The sequence below is a fragment of the Musca vetustissima genome, unplaced genomic scaffold (assembly GCF_032173495.1).
Source record: "Musca vetustissima isolate MV318-11 ecotype Yass unplaced genomic scaffold, APGP_CSIRO_Mvet_v1 utg4944, whole genome shotgun sequence".
NCBI lineage: Eukaryota > Metazoa > Arthropoda > Insecta > Diptera > Muscidae > Musca > Musca vetustissima.
Window position 1 is genome coordinate 158,890 of NW_026877834.1, and position 20,691 is coordinate 179,580.

General features: G+C 35.9%; 1 protein-coding gene across 2 annotated transcripts in view; it reads right to left on the reverse strand.

Annotated features, from left to right (window-relative positions):
- LOC133322509 (small conductance calcium-activated potassium channel protein) overlaps window positions 1-20,691 on the reverse strand; it is a 182,557-nt gene that overhangs the window by 152,518 nt on the left and 9,348 nt on the right. Inside the window, exons 2-3 of one of the 2 annotated variants that reach the window (XM_061531497.1) lie at window positions 5,751-5,970; window positions 1,122-1,217 (exon numbers count right to left, since the gene is read on the reverse strand). In XM_061531497.1, the coding sequence (XP_061387481.1) occupies window positions 1,122-1,217; window positions 5,751-5,970 (316 nt within the window). Of the gene's footprint in view, window positions 1-1,115; window positions 1,218-5,750; window positions 5,971-20,691 lie in introns of both variants that reach the window. The other variant, XM_061531496.1, reaches the window with a different exon arrangement.

The window sequence follows — 20,691 nt, forward strand, 5'->3', positions numbered from 1 at the left end:
AACGATATTTGTAAGCCACATTTCCCAATATGCCTGATGAACAGCTTAACCAACGGCGAAACGCGTCGCATAATGGTGGGAATGTGTAGTTTCTCTCTGGCTTTCCTTTTCTTTGTTACTTCGATCATGTAGCTCATGTCGAAAGATAAATTAATAAAAACATTTAAATGAAATTTACGTTTATTACGTAAGTTAGACGGACACACACATATGTATTGGAAGTCCAATATTTAAAGGTGTTACAAAATCTGGTGCTCACACACATATTATTACCTTCCCAACATAAATTTTAAGTGGTTTTTGGAGGTTGTTGACACATTTGTTGATGAAACTTGGAATTGATACATAGACAGTAGGTTTTATTTTTTTATTATATTTATAATAATTATTTATACACATAAATATTTCTTTGTGGCAAATTTTGTTAAAATGTATTGTTAGTATAGATTATTATAATTTACTTTTTGTATAAATTCTATAGGCTAAGCTGTTTGGCTGTTATTGATTGCAATTTTTTTTATTTTTTCATTTGTATTCATTTAATTTTATTTTGTAGATGATGAATGTAGCGGGGGAGTAGGAGCGGGGAGTTATGTTCTGTTTATCGCTAAATTATAAACATAAATAAACATATCACCACATAATCCTATGATTATGGAGCAACCAAAAAATACGGCGACGACATCGACGATTACGACGGTCATTAACACTCTTCTACGTATATACATAAATATATATGTATATAATATGTATATATAAATGCATGTACACACTCATACATTATTTTTTTGCGAAATTGTAAATTGGCATAAATTTTGCTTCTTATTTTTGCTTTTGTATGTACGTATGTAGTCGGTACATGTATGCCAGTTGTTGTTACTGATATTATTATTTGTTGTTGTTAGTAATATCTACTATACGAGCGAGCATTTTTTGGGTTTTTTTGTTTAGATATTTATGTATATATGCATATATATAGATATATATTTATTTGTTGTTGGGGTTATTTTGTTTTTTTTTTTGGTTCATTCTATTATTGTTTATCGAAACTAGGGTACTTGGTATTAGGCATAAAACAAAAACATCTGAAAGAAAGAAATGTAATTAGCACTCACTCTCACCTGCACTTCCAAAGCATGATAAGCTATAATAAGACCTAAAAGAATCACAGTCGAAACCGATATTAATGTTTTAAGCGCCGTTGAATAAAAGGATGCCTGTATTGGGAAGAGAGAAAAGAAAGAAATGTATATATGTTAGTAATGTATGTACATATATATATATATAAAAGAAGAAGGAAAGGAAATATTTTGCCAAATGTTACATTAGAATTAGAAAATAATATAATTATACACGTGTTTTCGCTTTCATGTTTCCTAACTGTGTCTATCAATCTTTATTTTATTCTCATTTTGTGTTATAAACGAATAAAATTAATGAAAGTTCAACCTTTTGATTAAAAAAAAAATAATAAGGTTTGGATGGCGGAAACCTACACGTGTGAGCTTTTATTTTTGTAATCCAAGTTCGTACACCTGTGATAAGTTTGAGAAATACATTTTGTAGCATTCGTAAATATAAAATAAAGAACATGAAAAGCAATCGAGTCAAAATACCTGTGTTAGTGGCCAATAAAACACAGTGGCAAAAGATCTGAACTCCCATCATGTCTAAACACGGGGATCAAACTTTTTAACCTCTATACCCCCACACAAAACTCCACAACAGATACGATACTAAGGGTGAAAATATATTATCTGATATTTGACATTATAATTTTCGATACAAAAAATTCCAGGGAGAAAAGTGTCACATTCATGATTAAGAAGTACTGTAGTTATTGGGAAATAGCAGGTCCCTGGCGAAGACGCCCTAACACAAAATTAAGACATTAATATTTTTTTATATTATTACAATAAAATCCTGTTCCCAAGTCATAAACGGAAAAGAAAGGATGCAAAAAAAAGAACAGTAAGGAAAGTAGTAAAGTAGGACGGGCCGACTATATGACACCCTTCACCACTATGGGTATATTAAACAGGACTATTAACATGAAATTGGATGACATAAAATATGTGATATTTATCTAATGTGAATCTACCTAGATCTATCCATAAAGTATGTAAATCGACTTCAAACAAATATAAATAGGCCATCCGTTGGGCTATGTCTGTACTTCTAGAAAACGCAATACGTAATTCTATGCTCAATTTTGTACGTTGTGCAAAATTTGATGTCAATCTGACTAACATGAGGACTTTGATGCCCAATTTACTTGAAATCGGGCGAAAATATATATGGAAGCTCTATCCAAATATGAAGCGATTTCAACGAAACTTGTCACATGTTAGGTTATACTAATTTCAGAACGTTTTGTTCCTATTGGTTCCTTGGTGCGTCAATTACTTAAAATCAATCTATAATAAAAGGGAGCTATATCTAAATCTCGACCGATTTTCACGAAACAAGGCAGACATCACACTAGGCTCAATTCAGTACGTTATGCCAAATTTCGTGCAAATCGAAAGATATATAGCGACTTTGGTGCACCATTTACATGAAATCGGACGTGAGCTATATAGAAATCTGGACCGATTTTCTCGAAACTTGCCAGACATCACTCTAGGCTCAATTCAGTACGTTATGCTAAATTTCGTGCAAATCGAAGGATATATAGGGACTTTGGTGCACCATTTACATGAAATCGGACGAAACTATATATGGGAGCTATATCTAAATCTGGACCGATTTTCACGAAATTTGGCAGACAACATTCTAGGCGCAATTCAGTAAGTTATGCCAAATTTCGTGCAGATCAAAAGATATATAGGGACTTTGGGGCACCATTTACATGAAATCGGACGAAACTATATATCGGAGCTATATCTAAATCTGGACCGATTTTCTCGAAACTTGGCAGACATCACTCTAGGCTTAATTCACTACGTTATGCCAAATTTCGTGCAAATCAAAAGATATTTAGGGACTTTGGGGCACCATTTACATGAAATCGGACGAAACTATATATGGCAGCTATATAGAAATCTGGACCTATTTTCTCGAAACTGGGCAGACATCATTCTAGGCCCAATTCAGTACGTTATGCCAAATTTCGTGCAAATCAAAAGATATATAGGGACTTTGGGGCACCATTTACATGAAATCGGCCGAAAATATATATGGGAGCTATACCTAAATCTGGGCCGATTTTTACGAAACTTGGCAGACATCATTGTAGACCTAAATGATTAGACTGTACCAAATATCGTGCAAATCGAAAGATATATAGGGACCGTTTACATTAATATGGGAGCTATATCTAAATCTGAACCGATTTTTCCCAATTTTAATAGGGTTCGTCCTTGGGCCGAATAAGTGACCTATGCCAAATTTCATACAATTCGGATCATAAATGCGACCTGTACTTTGTTTACAATTTAACATGGACAGACAGACAGACGGACGGACATGCATAAATCGACTTAGAAAGTGATTCTATGCATATTCTCAAAAGGAACCATGTGTCTATCTCGTTTCCTTTTGCCTGTTACAAACATATGCACAAAGACATAATACCCTGTACCACAGTGTGGTGAAGGGTATAAAAATTCAAAGCACTAATCTGTATAGATATCGTTTGAAAAATGAAGCTGGAACTTTCTAAAAGTGTACATGACCTTCTTATGTGACATATGAATGTCCCCAACATGACCCGAAATACCTACTCATATACATATCGCTGGGAACTTCCTAATATTGGAATAGCTACCTTAACATGTAAAACTGATGTTTAGTTCGGATCGGCCGAACTTTTTGTACCCTCCCCGACGATGATGACAAACAAAATATCTAAAATTAATTGGGTCTCAAAGGTATGGTACCATATTATGGTTGGCTACCCTTAAACATAGGTCAACATTAAAAAAATAGTACGGAAATGTGCTATACAATGAGAACCCAAAATACTAAATTACAGCCAAGTTGGTAGGTACGGATATGTGTTATTCAATGAGAACCCAAAATAAAATTTAACAGCCAATTCGGTTGGAAAACGTGTCTAAAATTCCTAGATTGATGATTACCGTTATATGGGGGCTACCCTGAAACTTGGGTCAATATTAATAATTTTTGGTACAAGGATGTGCTACACAATGAGAACCCAAAATACAAAATTACAGCCAATTCGGTTGGAAAAAATGACCAAAATCCACCAAATACTGAATATTGGGGAGTACCGTTAAATGGGGGCTACCCTGAAACTTGGGCCAATGTTAATAATTTTTTGTACGGATATGTGTTATTCAATTTGAACCCAAAAGACCAAATAATAGCCAATTCAGTTGGAAAACGTGTCCAAAATAACCAAAATAGGAGATATCGTTATATGAGGGCTACACCAAAACATGGACCGATATATCACATTTGAAATACCCAACATCCTAGGATTACTAGCAATGTCTGTGCAAAATTCTAGAGCTCTAACTTAAATATCTATCGTGATTCCAACAGACGGACAGACAGACGAAAATACGTATATCGACATAGAACATAATCTCCACCTTATGGAAGAATGTATAAAAAGGGGGGTCTTTTATATGAAACGATAATCCTAAAAATAACAAAAAAATTTATTTTACCTTTGTATGACCTATGTGTACGGATATGTGCCAACTTTGTTTTAAGGGGACCCCCCATTCTCGGGGTCAATTTTTTTTTTGATTTAATTCGATTCTACACTAATTCAAGAATGTCTCTACAAACTTTCAAGTGAAAATCTCAAGAACTCTTGAAGATATAGCCGATTTATTGTGTCAGCATCAAGTGACGGCTAAAGGGTTTCTCAAACTTTAAACGCGTTTTTCTCTTTTGCGAATGGCGGGCACGATAACTCAAAAACTAATAACCCAATCGATTCCAAATTTTTACACGTTTCTCTGTGAGTGTATAGCTATCGTATGAACTAGGATAAAGCCAATCGGTGAAGATCTTCCTTATTTTTAACTTGGTTTTTGGTCAAAAATTGGCGATTTTCCAAAAAATATGTTTTCAAAGGTCCGCCATTTTTTTATGTTTAGAGCGAAGTCAATAATCCTAGTTCGTACGAGAGCCAGATATGTACTCTTTCTAACACCGTTGGAATTTTCGGATTCCGATGTTCCAGTGAGGAGTTATCATGCCCGCCATCAAAAATAAGGACTTTTCTTTAATTACAAAAAACAACAACAAAGCAATAACAAACATTTTTTGTAAATTATTTTTCTTCTCTTTTAAATCTTCAAATATATATGTGCAAAGTTACAAACCTTAACAAGCATTGGTATTGATTTACCAGCCCATTGAAAATCTTGAAAAATTTGAGTATTAAAATGACCTACAATATTTCCTCATTTTTGAGAACCCGTCTATTAGTCATGTTACAACTTGTATGCTCTGTGTTAATTCGCTTTGGTCGTAATACATTTTTTTTCTGTTTTATAACATTTGCCCTAAATATTTGATTTGATTGCAAACAAAATCGTTGGCAGACCTAGTCTAGAAATTCCTTCGCATTCAGAATATTTCCATGTCTCTAACCCCTACCCTTTTTCTAATTTTATTGACGAGAATTTAATGAAATTAAACTTTCCTAACAATTTAATTTTATTACTTTGAACTTTTTCCATTAAATCTAAACATATTTTATTTTCTCTTCGAAAGTGAATTTACTCCTTCTTTTGGGGGGTTATATATAAAAAAAATTCAACACTTACCTTTGTGTAAACACCAGCGCTGCTTAATTCATTCTCGATAACCATCACAACAATTCCAAACATGCCCATGACTAGAGCGTAATCACTGATACGTTTTCGCTTTTCAAATAAAGCTTTACGTTTCCCAAGCCGATAACCGACATTGGGTTTGTGTTTAGCGGAGTTTGTTGAGGGCTTCCGGGATGTATTACCGCCAGTTAAAGCACGTTCCTCCATATACCTAATAAAAACAAATCGGCGTCGTCGTCATCGTTGTTCAGTCAATCGTATGAAAGCACATTTCCGTTTCCACATTAATGGCATTCCAGGCGGCGCACACAGATACACGCATATACGCCATTTGTAATCGCGAAGAGATGGTTGAAGGAAAAAAAGGTGGAAAAAAGGAGAGAGAGAAAAAAGAACACATTTCATGTAATAAAATTTTAATTGTCTTAATATTGCCTACATCCGCTAAATCGTATTAATGTGTAGCGTAGTGCAGCAGCAGCAGTTGTCAGTTTTTTGTGGCATTTTCTTAGTTGTCGTTTTTTCTTTAATTATTTTACCTGATGTTATCTGAATTAAACTCTCTTTTTGCTTAGGTTTTAATTTTTTGAAATGTAGTTTTTAATTAAAATTGTATTTTAGAAATTTACAAAATAAACGAATTTCCAGTTCAATGGCTAATAATCACATATATTTGTTGGATAATGAAATGGGAATGTCATACTGGATTCTGAATCAAATGTTATCTCCTTAACTATTAATAAAGTGAAATATAAGTCGAAACTTATTCATGTGTATATATCCACAGAGGATCTGCAATGCGGATTAGTAATTCCATAAATTGAGGGATTATACACCGGCAGGAAATTAAGAAATTTTGAGAAATTTTAAGTTCTTCATAAATTTGTTGATATCTTTCGAAGTTGCTGTTAATAGTTTCCACGTAATTGGATTAAAATTTAATATGGCTAATTCACATTAAGTAGTGGAGCTTGTTATACCTCCCAAAACGCCATACCCTTTTTTTATACGTGCAAAAAAATTAAAATTTTTCGATTTTTGAATTAATCGCATCCTCCTCCCCATGACGAACCCCACCCATGTTAGATTTTTGATGGTCCTAGCCTAAAATTTAACTGACGAAACACTTTTTAAGTTATTCCGGGTTTCAAAGGTTGAAAGTCTACAATGAGCCTCTTTCAAAAACTCAACATAACATTTTGAAAGGAAGTACCTGAAGAACATTGATATATTGGTCAATGGAAATTCCATACACCAAGCGATGTGGTGGTACTTTCGTATAAACGACCCATTGCAGAACAAAGTCAGCTGAAAATTGTCTATTTAAGAAAGAAGTTCCGACAAGATTCAAATATATTTTTTAACATTATTGGTCTAAGAGAATAATAACACTTTTAACTGGAAACAGGTAACAACGACGCCAAGTTCGGCCCGGCCGAGATTTTTATATCCTACATCATGAGGAGGGCATAAAATTAATGGCGGGCTCCTAGGAACAAACTCATTTATGACCTTGATATGTCATACCGAAAATACGTGAACAATTATTGAAATTCTCAAAATATGTGATAACCGTTATATTTGGGCTGTAATAACATGGACATCAATATTTATATTTTTTATACTCTTCACCACACTGTGGTACAGGGTATTATGTCTTTGTGCATATGTTTGTAACAGGCCAAAATAATCGAGATAGAACCATGGTTCCTTTTGAGAATATGCATAGAATCACTTTCTGAGTCGATTTATACATGTCCGTCCGTTCGTCCGTCAGTCTGTCTGTCCATGTTAAATTGTAAACAAAGTACAGGTCGCATTTATGATCCGAATTGGATGAAATGTGGCACAGCGCATTGGTTTGCCCCAAGGACGAACCCTATTGAAATTGGGAAAAGTCGTTCAGATTTAGATATAGTTCCCATATATATCTTCGTCCGATTTAAGGTAATTGGTGCACCAAAGACCATATATATCTTTCGATTTGCACGAAATTTGGCACACGATAATGAATAAGGTCTAGAATGATGTGTGCAAAGTTCCGTGAAAATCGATTCAGATTTCGATGTAGCTCCCATATATAGCATCGCCCGATTTCAGGTAAATAGTCCACTAAAGTCCCTGGATATCTTTTGATTTGCACGAAATTTGGCATAGAGTAATGAATAAAGCCGAAAATGATGTGTGCCAAGTTTCGTGAGAATCGGTTGAGATTTAGATATAGCTCCCATATATATCTTCGTCCGATTTAAGGTAATTGGTGCCCCAAAGACCATATATATCTTCCGATTTGCACGCATTTTGGTATAGGGTAATGAATTAAGTTTAGAATAATGTTGCTAAGCATCGTGAAAAGATCCATAGATAGGCCGATTGACACAATGTACTGATGTAATATAAATTAGTCTCTGGCAAGTTTCCCTGAAATCGGTTCAGATATATATATATATATAACAAAAACGCGTCGTCTGTTAGGATACATATGTAGAATATACCCAAAGTGGTGAAGGGTATCATATAGTGGGCCCTGTCCGACATTGGTGAAGGGTATCATATAGTCGGCCCTGTCCGACTTTACTACTTTCCTTACTGGTTGTTGGTGAGATTTGACAGCCAATGAGAATAAAAAATTGAAAAAGGTGTCCAAAATTCTCAAAAGTGCATAGATGTGTTGATACAATTATGAGAAACCAAAATAGCAAATTACAGCCTATTTGATTGAAATTTGGAGTAGGAACATGTGTTGTGTTGACTAAAAATGCGCTCATAATCCCCACTATACCGAATAATAAAGGTTGCCGTTATATTGTTCTATCCTAAAAAGTTGACCAGCGTTGATAACTTTTCGTAGGAAGATTTTCTATCCAATGAGAATTTGAAATACTAAATTATAGCCAATTTTGGACCCCAAATTTTAAAAAAATGCTATGAGGGGATAATCCAAATATAACACAAAGTATGAAATTATAGCCAATTGGGTTAAAAACGTGGCAAAAAACCATAAAATTCCGAATAAATGGGATTACCATTTATGAGGGTTATCCATAAAAGTGTACTCATTTTTGATAAAAAGTCAGATCTCCAAATTCTTCAGATCTCCGAATTCTTCATTACAGCCAAGACGGTTGAAAATTGCCAAAATTGCATACCAAAATGGTGGACTGACGATTGACGATTTCTCAAAAACGAAGATCATCCGAAAAGGTAATTGTGCCACAAAATATTGAAGTTCCTTGGATTTTTCGTTCATCATCATATATTTAATGAACACCTGAAACGCACAAGAGAACACGAAGCGTGGGGCTTAAACTAGCAACCTTATCAATGACTTCTTTTTATTCTCGCTCTTCAAAGAATTAACACTTACTCAAGGATTTTTGTCCGCTTCGTGCTTTCGCATTCATCGACGGACTAAAATATTTGTCGAGCCTGTAGATACATCAATTAAGGTGTATCTCAAGTCGTCTTAGGGTAATGACATCGTCAAAATCGACAAGGAAGCTGAAAATGTATTAGGCTACTAAATTCACTGCGAATTTATATTAATCCAGTGAGCGGAGTAGCATTGTCGGACGAGGCGGATCATACGACGCCATAAACAACTTCCACTGTACTTTCATTTCTGCAGAGATGTATTCTGATAATATTAAACCAAATAAGAGTACTACTAGAATTTGTATTTGCATCGTCCCTATCTGTCGGTCCATTTTATCCCCTAATAATAATAAGATCACCACCTATAAATATTATATTATAGTGATTAGTGCAATATTAACGCCCTCTAGTGTGTAAATGGCAATACTTAACAATATGGGAATACGTAGACCCCCTTAAATATTTAAATATAACTTCTCAATATAACGATCAACCACTTCTCTTGGATATATCGATAACTACTTCGGACTAAATCCTTCAGGAATGTAAATTTTACCGGTTTTCACACAAAAGTTTGGGACAATTTGACCCGGTAAATAATTACCGATTATCATAAAAAAATGTTAGTTTCTTAATCCGATTACTTTTTCGTGATGTTCGGGTCATAATTGTGGCCTTCATAGCGACCAGAAAAGCAGACAAAAATAAAGTTTTGGCCAATTTCAACCCGAAATATGAACCGATCATTAGGAGTCTTCGTTGGCCGAAAACTGATGTATTTGCTAAATTTCGTGATGATTGACCCATAAATGTATAATGTGCATACTAAAGGATGGGGCCTAAGATCAATACTTCGCGGCGTTATAGCTTTGTGTGGCCCAAAGATATAATGCCCTCACAACATAGTTGTGTAAGCCGCCTTCATAACCCGTTTTTTTTTCTGTTCGTCTGTTGTTGTTCTTTTTGGATTATGGAATCCGTTTTTGAAAACTTTTCCATTTAAATGATACAATCGATGACGACGTCATGATTATCCACACGCGAAACGGATTTGACAGGTTACATTAATGTTTAGCCACTTTTATTCGAACACAGTTCAACACAATGGGAATGAGTTTTGTTACGTTTTGTTTTGTTATTTTGGGTTGTAATCTTTATGGGATTTACGTCATTGAATTTTCAGCTGTTAAGCATTGTTCTTCTGGTCCGGCCCTCGACTCATTCTTCAGGCGTCCATTCATTCCTTCATTCATTTCGATTCGATAGCATTTTTTACAGTTTGTTTTAACGAGTGTGTGTGTTGGTGTTATTGGTTATTTTTGTGGCTTAGTTTCCTTATATAACGGTGCTTTATAATTTATGGGAAAAGTTATATGTATTTATATTGAAGAAGGATAACATCCAATTTGGTAGACACATTTTATATGTGGCGATGGCGGGTAATAAAATCGTTTTGGCAGATTAATACAAACAAAAAAAATGTTAATTCCATTCAGTTGGGTTAAATTGACATATCTTGGTGAATTTTTTAAGCCAAATGATGTATTGTAGATAATCAAAAAGAAAGTGTGTTTCTTATGAGGAAATGTTACCTCACGTTGGGCGCCATTTTATAAAGTGGGTTAAATTTAACAAAGTGATTAGAAATTGTTGAAAATAATTCCCTTTAAACCGGTTTTAATAATTGAATTTTCGTACATATACATATACCGATAATTGCTTTTAAGAAAGTTTTGTAACCTCCAGAGTACAGAGAGTTTTCTAAAATCTTATTATCTACGAAATTTGGGGTACCGCAATGTGACGACGAACGAAATTTCATAATGCTTTCAATAAATGCTTTCAACATTTCAAAAATCAATGGAAACCTCACTGTGATTGCATACCATCTGTAGCTCCGAAAACCCAGGAATTATTTTTGAGAAGCATCGTTATGGTCATTGGACCTTACATCGTCGTAAATGAGGTCGGAACAACAGTTACGGTGAATGTTATTTAACATCTGAGAATCTGCACAAAGTTTTCTTTCAATCAAACGGTGTGAAGTGCATCTGACTAACTAGAGCTTGTGAAGGAGCCTTTATGTCAGCTGGACGGAGCTGATGGAAGTCTTTATAGACGAACGGAAGGCAGTCTTTCTTTAGACGAGCTGAAGGGCGGACTTTACTAGACGAGCTTAAGGGAGTCTTTACCAGACGAGCTGAAGGGCGGCCTTTACGAGACGAGCTTAATGGCGGTCTTTACTAGACGAGCTGAAAGGCTTCTTTTCTAGACGAGCTGAAGGGAGTCTTTACTAGACGATCTGAAGGGCGTCTTTACTAGAGACTGGAGCTAAAGGGAGTCTTTATACGAGCTGAAGATGATGTCGGAACAACAGTTACGGTGAATGTTGATCTAGAGCTTGTGAAGAGAGCCTTTAGTCAGCTGGACGGTATATTTATAGCCGATGTGAAGGAAGTCTTTACTAGACGAGCTGAAGGGAGTCTTTACTAGACGAGCTGAAGGGAGTCTTTACTAGACGAGCTGAAGGGAGTCTTTACTAGACGAGCTGAAGGGAGTCTTTACTAGACGAGCTGAAGGGAGTCGTCCTGAAGGGAGTCTTTATAGACGAGCTGATGGGAGTCTTTATAGACGAGCTGAAGGGAGTCTTTATAGACGAGCTAAAGGGAATTGTTTATAGACGATTATATACAAGCTAAAGTGAATGTTTTTCAGACGAGCTGAAGGGAGTCTTTCCTGGACGAGCTAAAGGAAGAATTTATGTTTTTGATTTTTTTGTTTTTTTTTTTTGTGGGACTCTATAGAAAGAAATTTCTTCTTTCGATGAAATTATTGTGTGTTATGTTGGGCACCATTTTGCAACAACATATACATTTGTTAAAAAAAGTGAGCGGAGCAGTATAGTCGGAAGGGGCCGACAATATGATACCCTACACAACTTCCACGAAAATCTAATTTTCTATGGTTCGATATTCTGATCTTGGACAATATTTCGCGATATTTGCACCCTCCTTGACCGACTAGCCGTCTACAAATATTACTAATATTCAAATCCCCTTCACCGTGGGTTGTGTTGTGATGTTCGGCTTTCAATAGTGGCTTCTAAATCGACTCATGAAAAACACAAAAAATTAAGTTTCCGGGTCACTGCATCCCAATATTATTATCTGATCATCACCGAAAATTATAGGCGTGGATCCTCGTGGAAAATTTCAAAGCGATTAGCGCTATATTTCCGCCCTCTTGTGTGGCAATGGGTTACTAAATAATATATGAATACGTAAGGACCTCCCACATCAGAGTACACGCGACAATGAAATTGGTATCAATTTAAAGGTAAACCACTCCTCTTGGATATACTATCAACTTCTCGGGTCTATGTCCATCAGGAGTAAATATATACGCCATAGAATACACATTTTGTCATTTTCCACACAAAAGCCAGGTTTCATTTGACCCGATAAATATTGACCGATCTTTATCAACACAAGCATGCCTATTCTTTTGTCCGATCCCCTACTCCATGCAAAAATTCGCGGTGTTTGGGCCATAATAGCGGCCTCTGGAGCGACCAGAAAAACCGACAAAAATAAAATTTTTGGTCTATTTCATCCCCTAAATATTAACCGATCTTTTCCAAAAACAATAGGGGTCTTCATTGGCCAGAACCCATCCTACATGCAAAATTTCGTGAAGATTTGTCCATAACTGTGGCCTGTATCGTGTTTACAAATTATAATGGACGGACGGACGGACACACATGTCTAGATCGACTCAGCTAGTCGAGATTAGTCCATATTTTTTTTTTTAAATTCTCTGAAATTTTGGTAATCATCGGGCAGTCCAAACCAAAGTTATAAGCAACAATTTACTTAGCATGGCATGTAAGATTCAAGAAACTTCCATACTTTGAAAGCTTCTACTGAAAAACTCTCTTTTCAGACTTAGCATACTATTCTTCGGAGGTGTCGAATTAATCAGTTATACGAAAACACAATCCACTACCGACATACATTTGATATTTTTTTTCGATCTGATGATTAGAAAACATATTACCAAAAACATTGTGGCAGCATGATCCAGGCCTCTACAAATATATTTTATAACTCTTCATATACAACGAAGTGAAAACTGTTACGTTGGGCGCCATTTAGCAACCACATTTAAATTCATTAAAATGTTTAAGATGTGTAAATTTTATGAGTCGATATATTCAGGACGTTCATCTAGTTCATTACTTTGAAAGCTATTTCTATAAAGAATTTAAGGCGACCTTAAGAGAATTATTTTTTAGAAAATCGTATATTTTCGAGCAACAAATAAGTTGGGAAAAAGTGGAAGATCTTTATGGATTGGTTTACTAGTTCATATGCTAGATATGTAGGTCCAGAATAACGTGTTTACATTTGGAACATATTTGATTAATTTTTTTGGAGGTGTCGAGCCCGCCATTCGAGAAATAACACGTATAATATTTGGAAGTACTCTTGTCGTCGCTTGATGCTGACACAATAAATCCGCTATATCTTCAGGAATTGGTGAGATTTTCAATTGAAATTTTTATGAGACAATCTTGAGAAATTTTAGGTTCATATTAAATACAAAATAAAAAATATGTTTCTTCAAACCGAGAATGGGTGGGTTACCCTTTAAATAAATCACTTAAATATTTATATATTTCATTACAGCCAGAACATTTGCCCATTCCATTACCAACAACAAAAACCTAACTAGATTTTGAAGCACAATAATTTCATCCTTTACTCCTCTCACAAATTTCACAGCACACATCAAATTTATAACAATCAAGCAAAAATTGATGTTATGGTCCGCGAAGTCGGCTACTAACTAACTTTACTGCATTACTTATCGTTGTGTAGTGTTGGTAGTTGTAGTAGTGGCAGTGGCAGAAACAGTAGTTGGCCCAAAGTATCCATGCTAAACTTTTTGTTTTGTGCTGCGTAAATGACATAAACAGAGAACTTCGACAAGCAGCTTGTTGACTTGTTTAAAATCTCCTTTATGATACATATTTTTGTTTGGTTCTTCATGCTACTCTAGCAGCACTATGGCCAACGAGTTATGGTTAAAAGTTTTCCCAACTATAGTTACTTGACTACGAATGATGTATCAAGTGCAAAACGGAAAGTGTACGTGTGTGTGTGTGTGGCTGTAATTTTTTATAGTAAATGAAGGGGAAACAATGCAAAATGAAACTTGAAACTTAGAGAAGTTTTCTTTTTGTTTTTGTAATATTACAAATGAACTATGATTGCATATGTGTATGCAGTAGGTGAATTCGGAAATTTTATACGTTGTTAGCTTTACAGTGGGTCTAATTCTAGGGGTAACAATTTAATTCTATGTGTAGAAAATTATATATATATATATATATTTATTAATATATATTAATTGTAGGCATCGAAGAGGGTTATAGGAAACATGAAAATTTGGTTAGGTAAATTTGTATAAAGAGGATATGGTTCTGTAAACCTGCTGGTGGTAGTCATTTTGCTGATGTTAATTACCTAGGGATCTTTTTAACATCCTGCTGGAAAAGGTCATACGAGACGCAAAAGTGAACAGAAATGGTACTCTGTACACCAAACAACACATGTTACTCGCCTACGCCGATGATATCGATATAATGGGTCGAACATTGCGAGCGGTAACAGCCGCCTTTGAACAAATTGAAAAGGAGTCTGCCAAAGTGGGTCTGGCAGTAAACGGCGAGAAGACCAAGCTGATGGTATCAACGCGCAAGACGTCCAGTAGACGGACCAACTGTGGAACTTGAGAACTACAGCTTCAAGGTAGTTAAAGACTTTATATACCTTGGTACCGCCATAAATAAAACGAATGACATCAGTTTTGAAATTCGGAGAAGGATTGTGATGGCCAACAGATGCTACTATGGCCTAAGTAAGCAGTTTAGAAACAAGGCCACCTCCCGAAACTCACACTTTTCAAGACGCTGATACTACCCGTGCTATTATATGGATCAGAAGCATGGGTACGTGCGCAAGCCGATGAGGCAGCTCTTGGGGTGTTTGAGAGAAAAATTATCCGAAAGATCTACGTCGAATGAACCAATGGCTAGGCCATGTTGTGCGGATGAATGAAAATGCCCCAGCTCAAAAGGCATATAAAAATGAGCCTACTGATGGTTCCCGTAGAAGGGGAAGACCACGAATTAGATGGAAAGACCAAGTAGAAAACAACATCTTGGAACGTGGTCTTCCAAATTGGTGGACTTGCGCACAAGACCGACGCGCTTGGAAATCTTTTTTAAGCTCGACTTATGAAACAACCATTCTGTAACAAGCCAGCTAAGTAAGTAAGTAATTACTAAGGGCAGACCACCAACAACATCCGACCATGTATCTTAATAAATGGCGTTATTTATTTAATACCATTACTATTGTATACCTAATTCGGAATGGAGATTCAAGAATCTAATATATCCAAGTGTAATCAGTTCGGCAAGAAACCGGGCCCAAAATCATTACAATGTCAGAAAGTATCGTATAGACGTTGCCCCAACACTGGACATATGTATAGACAATTTTTGTAAGGACCTAATGTTAAGCAATTCGGCGGGCAATATTGGTTTTTCCTGATTGCGTAAATATAATTTTGGTATCCTATGACAATTATTTCGGAAGGTAACGTGATTACAGAAACATATCTTTTTCGAATAATGCTATGCTATCGAGCTCATAGTCTGGTCGATGAAAATTTCTGAGGGGGATGAAAACCAAATTTTTATACCCTACACAACTATGTTGTCAGAGTATTATAGCTTTGTGCAGCCCCAAGTGTTTGTAACTCCGTGAAATATTGGTCCTAGACCCACCTTTAAGTATACCGATCGTCATATCTCGACTAGCTTAGTCGATCTAGACATGTGTGTCCGTCCGTCTGTCCATTATATTTTGTAATGATCGGTTAATATCTAGGGGATGAAATGGACCAAATACTTAATTTTTATCGGTTTTTTTGGTCGCTCTAGAGGCCGCAATTATGACCCAATATTGACCGAATTTTACATAGATTAGATTGTGATGAAGTGGACCGAAAACTTAATTTTTTGTGTTTTTTCAAGTCGATCTATAGGCTCCAATGGTAATAAGAAGATCACAATACAAGGGAAGGGAATCTGGACAAGTAATTAGAAGGGCTGTACTGAACTTTAGTAATAATTGTCGGCCTCTAGTTGGTCCAGATGGTTCAAAAATCGCGAAATATTGCCCAAGTTCAGAATATAGATCCACAGAATGTTAGTTTTTCGTGAAAATTGTGTAGGGTATCATATGGTCGGCTCCGTCCGACTATACTGCTCCGCGCACTGGTTGTATCTGCTTTAATTGTCTACTCAAGAGTCAAATAGTGTCTATGGGCCAATCTCGTTGCCTTTTGCATGTTATGAACATATACTCAAGGATATAATACTCTGTACCGTAGGGGGTCGGTGAAACTGGTCGGTACGACCCGTTAAAACTGTACACAGTTCTCTTGTATTTTTCTTTATATAAGTGTTTCTTGGCTCCCGACCATTTTCAATGAAACGACCGGTAACGAGAGGGAATTTTGCTCGTTATGTAGTGATAGACCCTTACAAGTGGGGCATGATAATGTTACTATTCCCATGGATATGAAGATCAATTGTTGTGAGAATAGTAGATCCATTTTCAGCATAGTACATGACCTGGAGACCCTCTGGAAGCCTAATTGATGTGTGGATGACAATTGTCCTCTGAGGAATCATTTTTGGTACAGATATGTGCTATACAATGAGAACCAAAAATACAAAATTATAGTCAATTCGGCTGAAAAACGTATCCATAATCCCCAAAATACCGAATACTGGGGGAGTATAGTTATTTGGGGGATACCCAGAAACTTGGGTCAATATTAATTTGGTACGGACAAGTGTTATACAATGAGAACCCCAAATACTAAATTACAGCCAGTTCGGTTGGAAAAGGGTCCAAAGTTTAGTCCAGGGTCTTTATCACCGACTAGTTCTAATAAAAAGTCCTGAGGTAGTTCTTGAATTCAGGCTTCTGAAGGATACCTTCCTGTTTATTTCAATTCCATGTTAAATTTCCAAAAAAAAAACTAAATGAAAATTATTTACACCACTGTATTTGAACGAATGACATGCAGCAATTCGCTTGAATAACACTGACGACGACAACGCCATTTGTGATGATGAAAAAATTATCAGGATTTGACGCTGCGGTACTTCCGTACATAAATTGTTTGTGTTTGGCGTGTTGGTGTTAGTTACTGTTGTTGTCGTTGTTGTCATTGTAGTTTTGATATTGTTGAATGTTGAACTGTATCAGATCTGCAGTTTGAAATACATTCTAAATCACCTAGTACCTTACGGCGATGCTGGTGGTGCTATACAATATTTTAGCCACATATCAAACACACGTGCACACACACACAGACACACACCGTTGAATCGGTATACAGACAATGTTTGTTGTTAGTTCATACATTTGAAATTTTGTTAAGCACGAAAGCATCAATGTGTCCACCCATTTGTCTAAACGTGCATAGGTTTGTCGGTATCTCTGTCCATTAGTTACTCGCCAAAATTTGTATGAAAGTGTGTACGGACTAGTTGTTGGTTTCATATGATACGCCCAAAATAATTTGACATTTAAGTGGAATGGCAGAGCCGACCACCACCACCAGCAGTAGTAGTCATCGTGCATGCCTGAGAAAATGTGAAAATGTTTGTGGCTTTTCACTTCCACACGTTTTCACGTATTCGCATATATGTGTTTGTTGGTAGCTTTTCCGATATGCGGTTGTTCTCTAGAATCCACCCAAAAACATCCTCCTCCAAAAGAGTTCAAAATGTAACGTATTTTTTAAGGGCAAATGTTGGCAGTGAACTCTGCTGTGATCGCTGTGTGGCACGTTTTCGATGGGGAAATATGTTGGCCTATACGAGGTGTGGTCTACAAATCCCTAAGTCAAATGGAATGGGAGTATTTTTCTTTTCATTTAACGTTGCAGAAAGTTAACAACCACATACACACACACACATGTTTGTAATTATTGGTTAGTCTGGTTTGGCTTTGTGTGTTGACAAGAATTCTTGTTGGCCTAAAGTTGAACGTGTTGAAATTTTACAACTATCAAATAAATCATTTCATTTGCAGAATCCTTGCTGGTGTGGCTAGAAAGTGTTTTCTGAAGTTAAAGGGAAAATAGAGAAGATTTAGAGCACCACAAACATGTTAAGAGAAAGTTGGAAAAAGTTTAGTTAAGGGAGGGTGTTGATAATTAATTTAATCTTTTGACAACCGTGTTATGTGATTATTTAACATCAGAATTACATGGCAATGGGATAACTGGACTGATTTTTTTCTATAAGAGATCGAAGAAGACTACATAACTGATATTTTCCCAAAGAATCAAAGGTTATAGGACACTAGGTCTCATTCTTCGCAAAAAAAAAAAAAAAAAAACTGTAAGGAAAGTAGTAAAGTCGGACGGGGCCGACTATATGATACCCCTCACCACTTTGGGTATATCCTAACAGACGTCACATTTTTGAAGGACCATTAACATGAAATAACACATGTCATTCTGCAACCTATACTACATTTTGGTCAGATATAGAGTAGCTTCTTACAAAGGGACAAAATTATGTAATTAAATTTAAAGCAAAATATCGAAATCTAAACCGATTTCATCGAAACACTTATTTCAGTATGTTTTTTTGCATTCGGCCACATTTTGAGTTCTTCATTTTGTTACATATCCAAAATTCGGGCAAATGGAAGGATATATAGAGACTTTGGTGCACAATTTACATAAAATCGGAAGAAAATACATATGGGAGCTATATCTAAATCTGAACCGATTTTCACGAAATTTAAAACGCATCTTTCAAGACTTAATTCAGTACGCTATGCCCAATTTTGTGCAAATCGAGGGATATATAGGGACGTTGGTGCACTATTTACCTAAAATCGGACGAAAATATATATGGGAGCTATATCTAAATCTGAACCAATTTTAACGAAATTTAAAACACATCTTTCAAGACTTAATTCAGTACGCTGTGCCAAATTTCGTGCAAATCGAATGATACATAGGGACTTTGGTGCACTATTTACCTAAAATCGGACGAAAATATATATGGGAGCTATATCTAAATCTGAACCGATTTTCACGAAATTTAAAGCACATCTTTCTAGACTTAATTCAGTACGCTGTGCCAAATTTCGTGCAAATCGAACAATATATAGGGACTTTGGTGCACTATTTACCAAAAATCGGGCGAAACTATATATGGGAGCTATATGTAAATCCGAACCGATTTTCACGAAATTTAAAACACATCTTTCTAGACTTAATTCACTACCCTGTGCCAAATTTCGGGCCAATCGAAGGTTATATAGGGACTTTGGTGCACCATTTACATAAAATCGGAAGAAAATACATATGGGAGCTATATCTAAATCTGAACCGATTTTCACCAAACTTTACACACATCTTCCAAGACTTAATTCAGTATCCAATTGTCCGATTTTGTGCAAATCGAAGGATATATAGGGACTTTGGTGCACCATTTACATAAAATCGGAAAAAATATATATGGGAGCTATATCTAAATTTGAACCGATTTTCACCAAATTTTACACACATCTTTCTAGACTTAATTCAGTACGTTATGCCAAATTTAGTGCAAATCGAAGGATATATAGGGACATTGGTGCACTTTTTACCTAAAATCGGACGAAAATATATATGGGAGCTATATCTAAATCTGAACCGATTTTTCTTAATTTCAATCGAGTTCGTCTTTGGGCCAAATGGTGAAGGGTATAAAAATGTGTCAGCGGGTGTTGCCGACAGATATATACCCCCAGCCTATGGTTTGCGGAGGTCGTCGGTGTTACACACAGATTGGTGCACCATTTACATAAAATCGGAAGAAAATACATATCGGAGCTATATATAAATCTGAACCGGTTTTCACGAAATTTAACACACATCGTTCTAGACTTAATTCATTACGCTGTGCCAAATTTCGTGCAAATCGAAGAATATATAGGGACTTTGGAGCACTATTTACCCTAAATCGGACGAAAATATATATGGGAGCTATATCCAAATCTGAACCGATTTTCACGAAATTTAACACACATCGTTCTAGGCTAAATTCAGTACGGTGTGCCAAATTTCGTGCAAATCGAAAGATATATAGGGACTTTGGTGCACCATTTACCCTAAATCGGACGAAAATATATATGGGAGCTATATCTAAATCTGAACCGATTTTCACGAAATTTAACACACATCGTTCTAGGCTAAATTCAGTACGCTTAGCACACATCATTTTAGACTTAATTCAGTACGCTATGCCAAAATTCGAACAAATCGAATGATTTTCAGGGACTAAAGTCCGGACAGACGGACGGACAGACGGACATGCGTAAATCGACTCAGAAAGTGATTCTATGCATATTCTCAAAAGGAACCATGGGTCTATCTCGATTCCTTTTGCCTGTTAGAAACATATGCA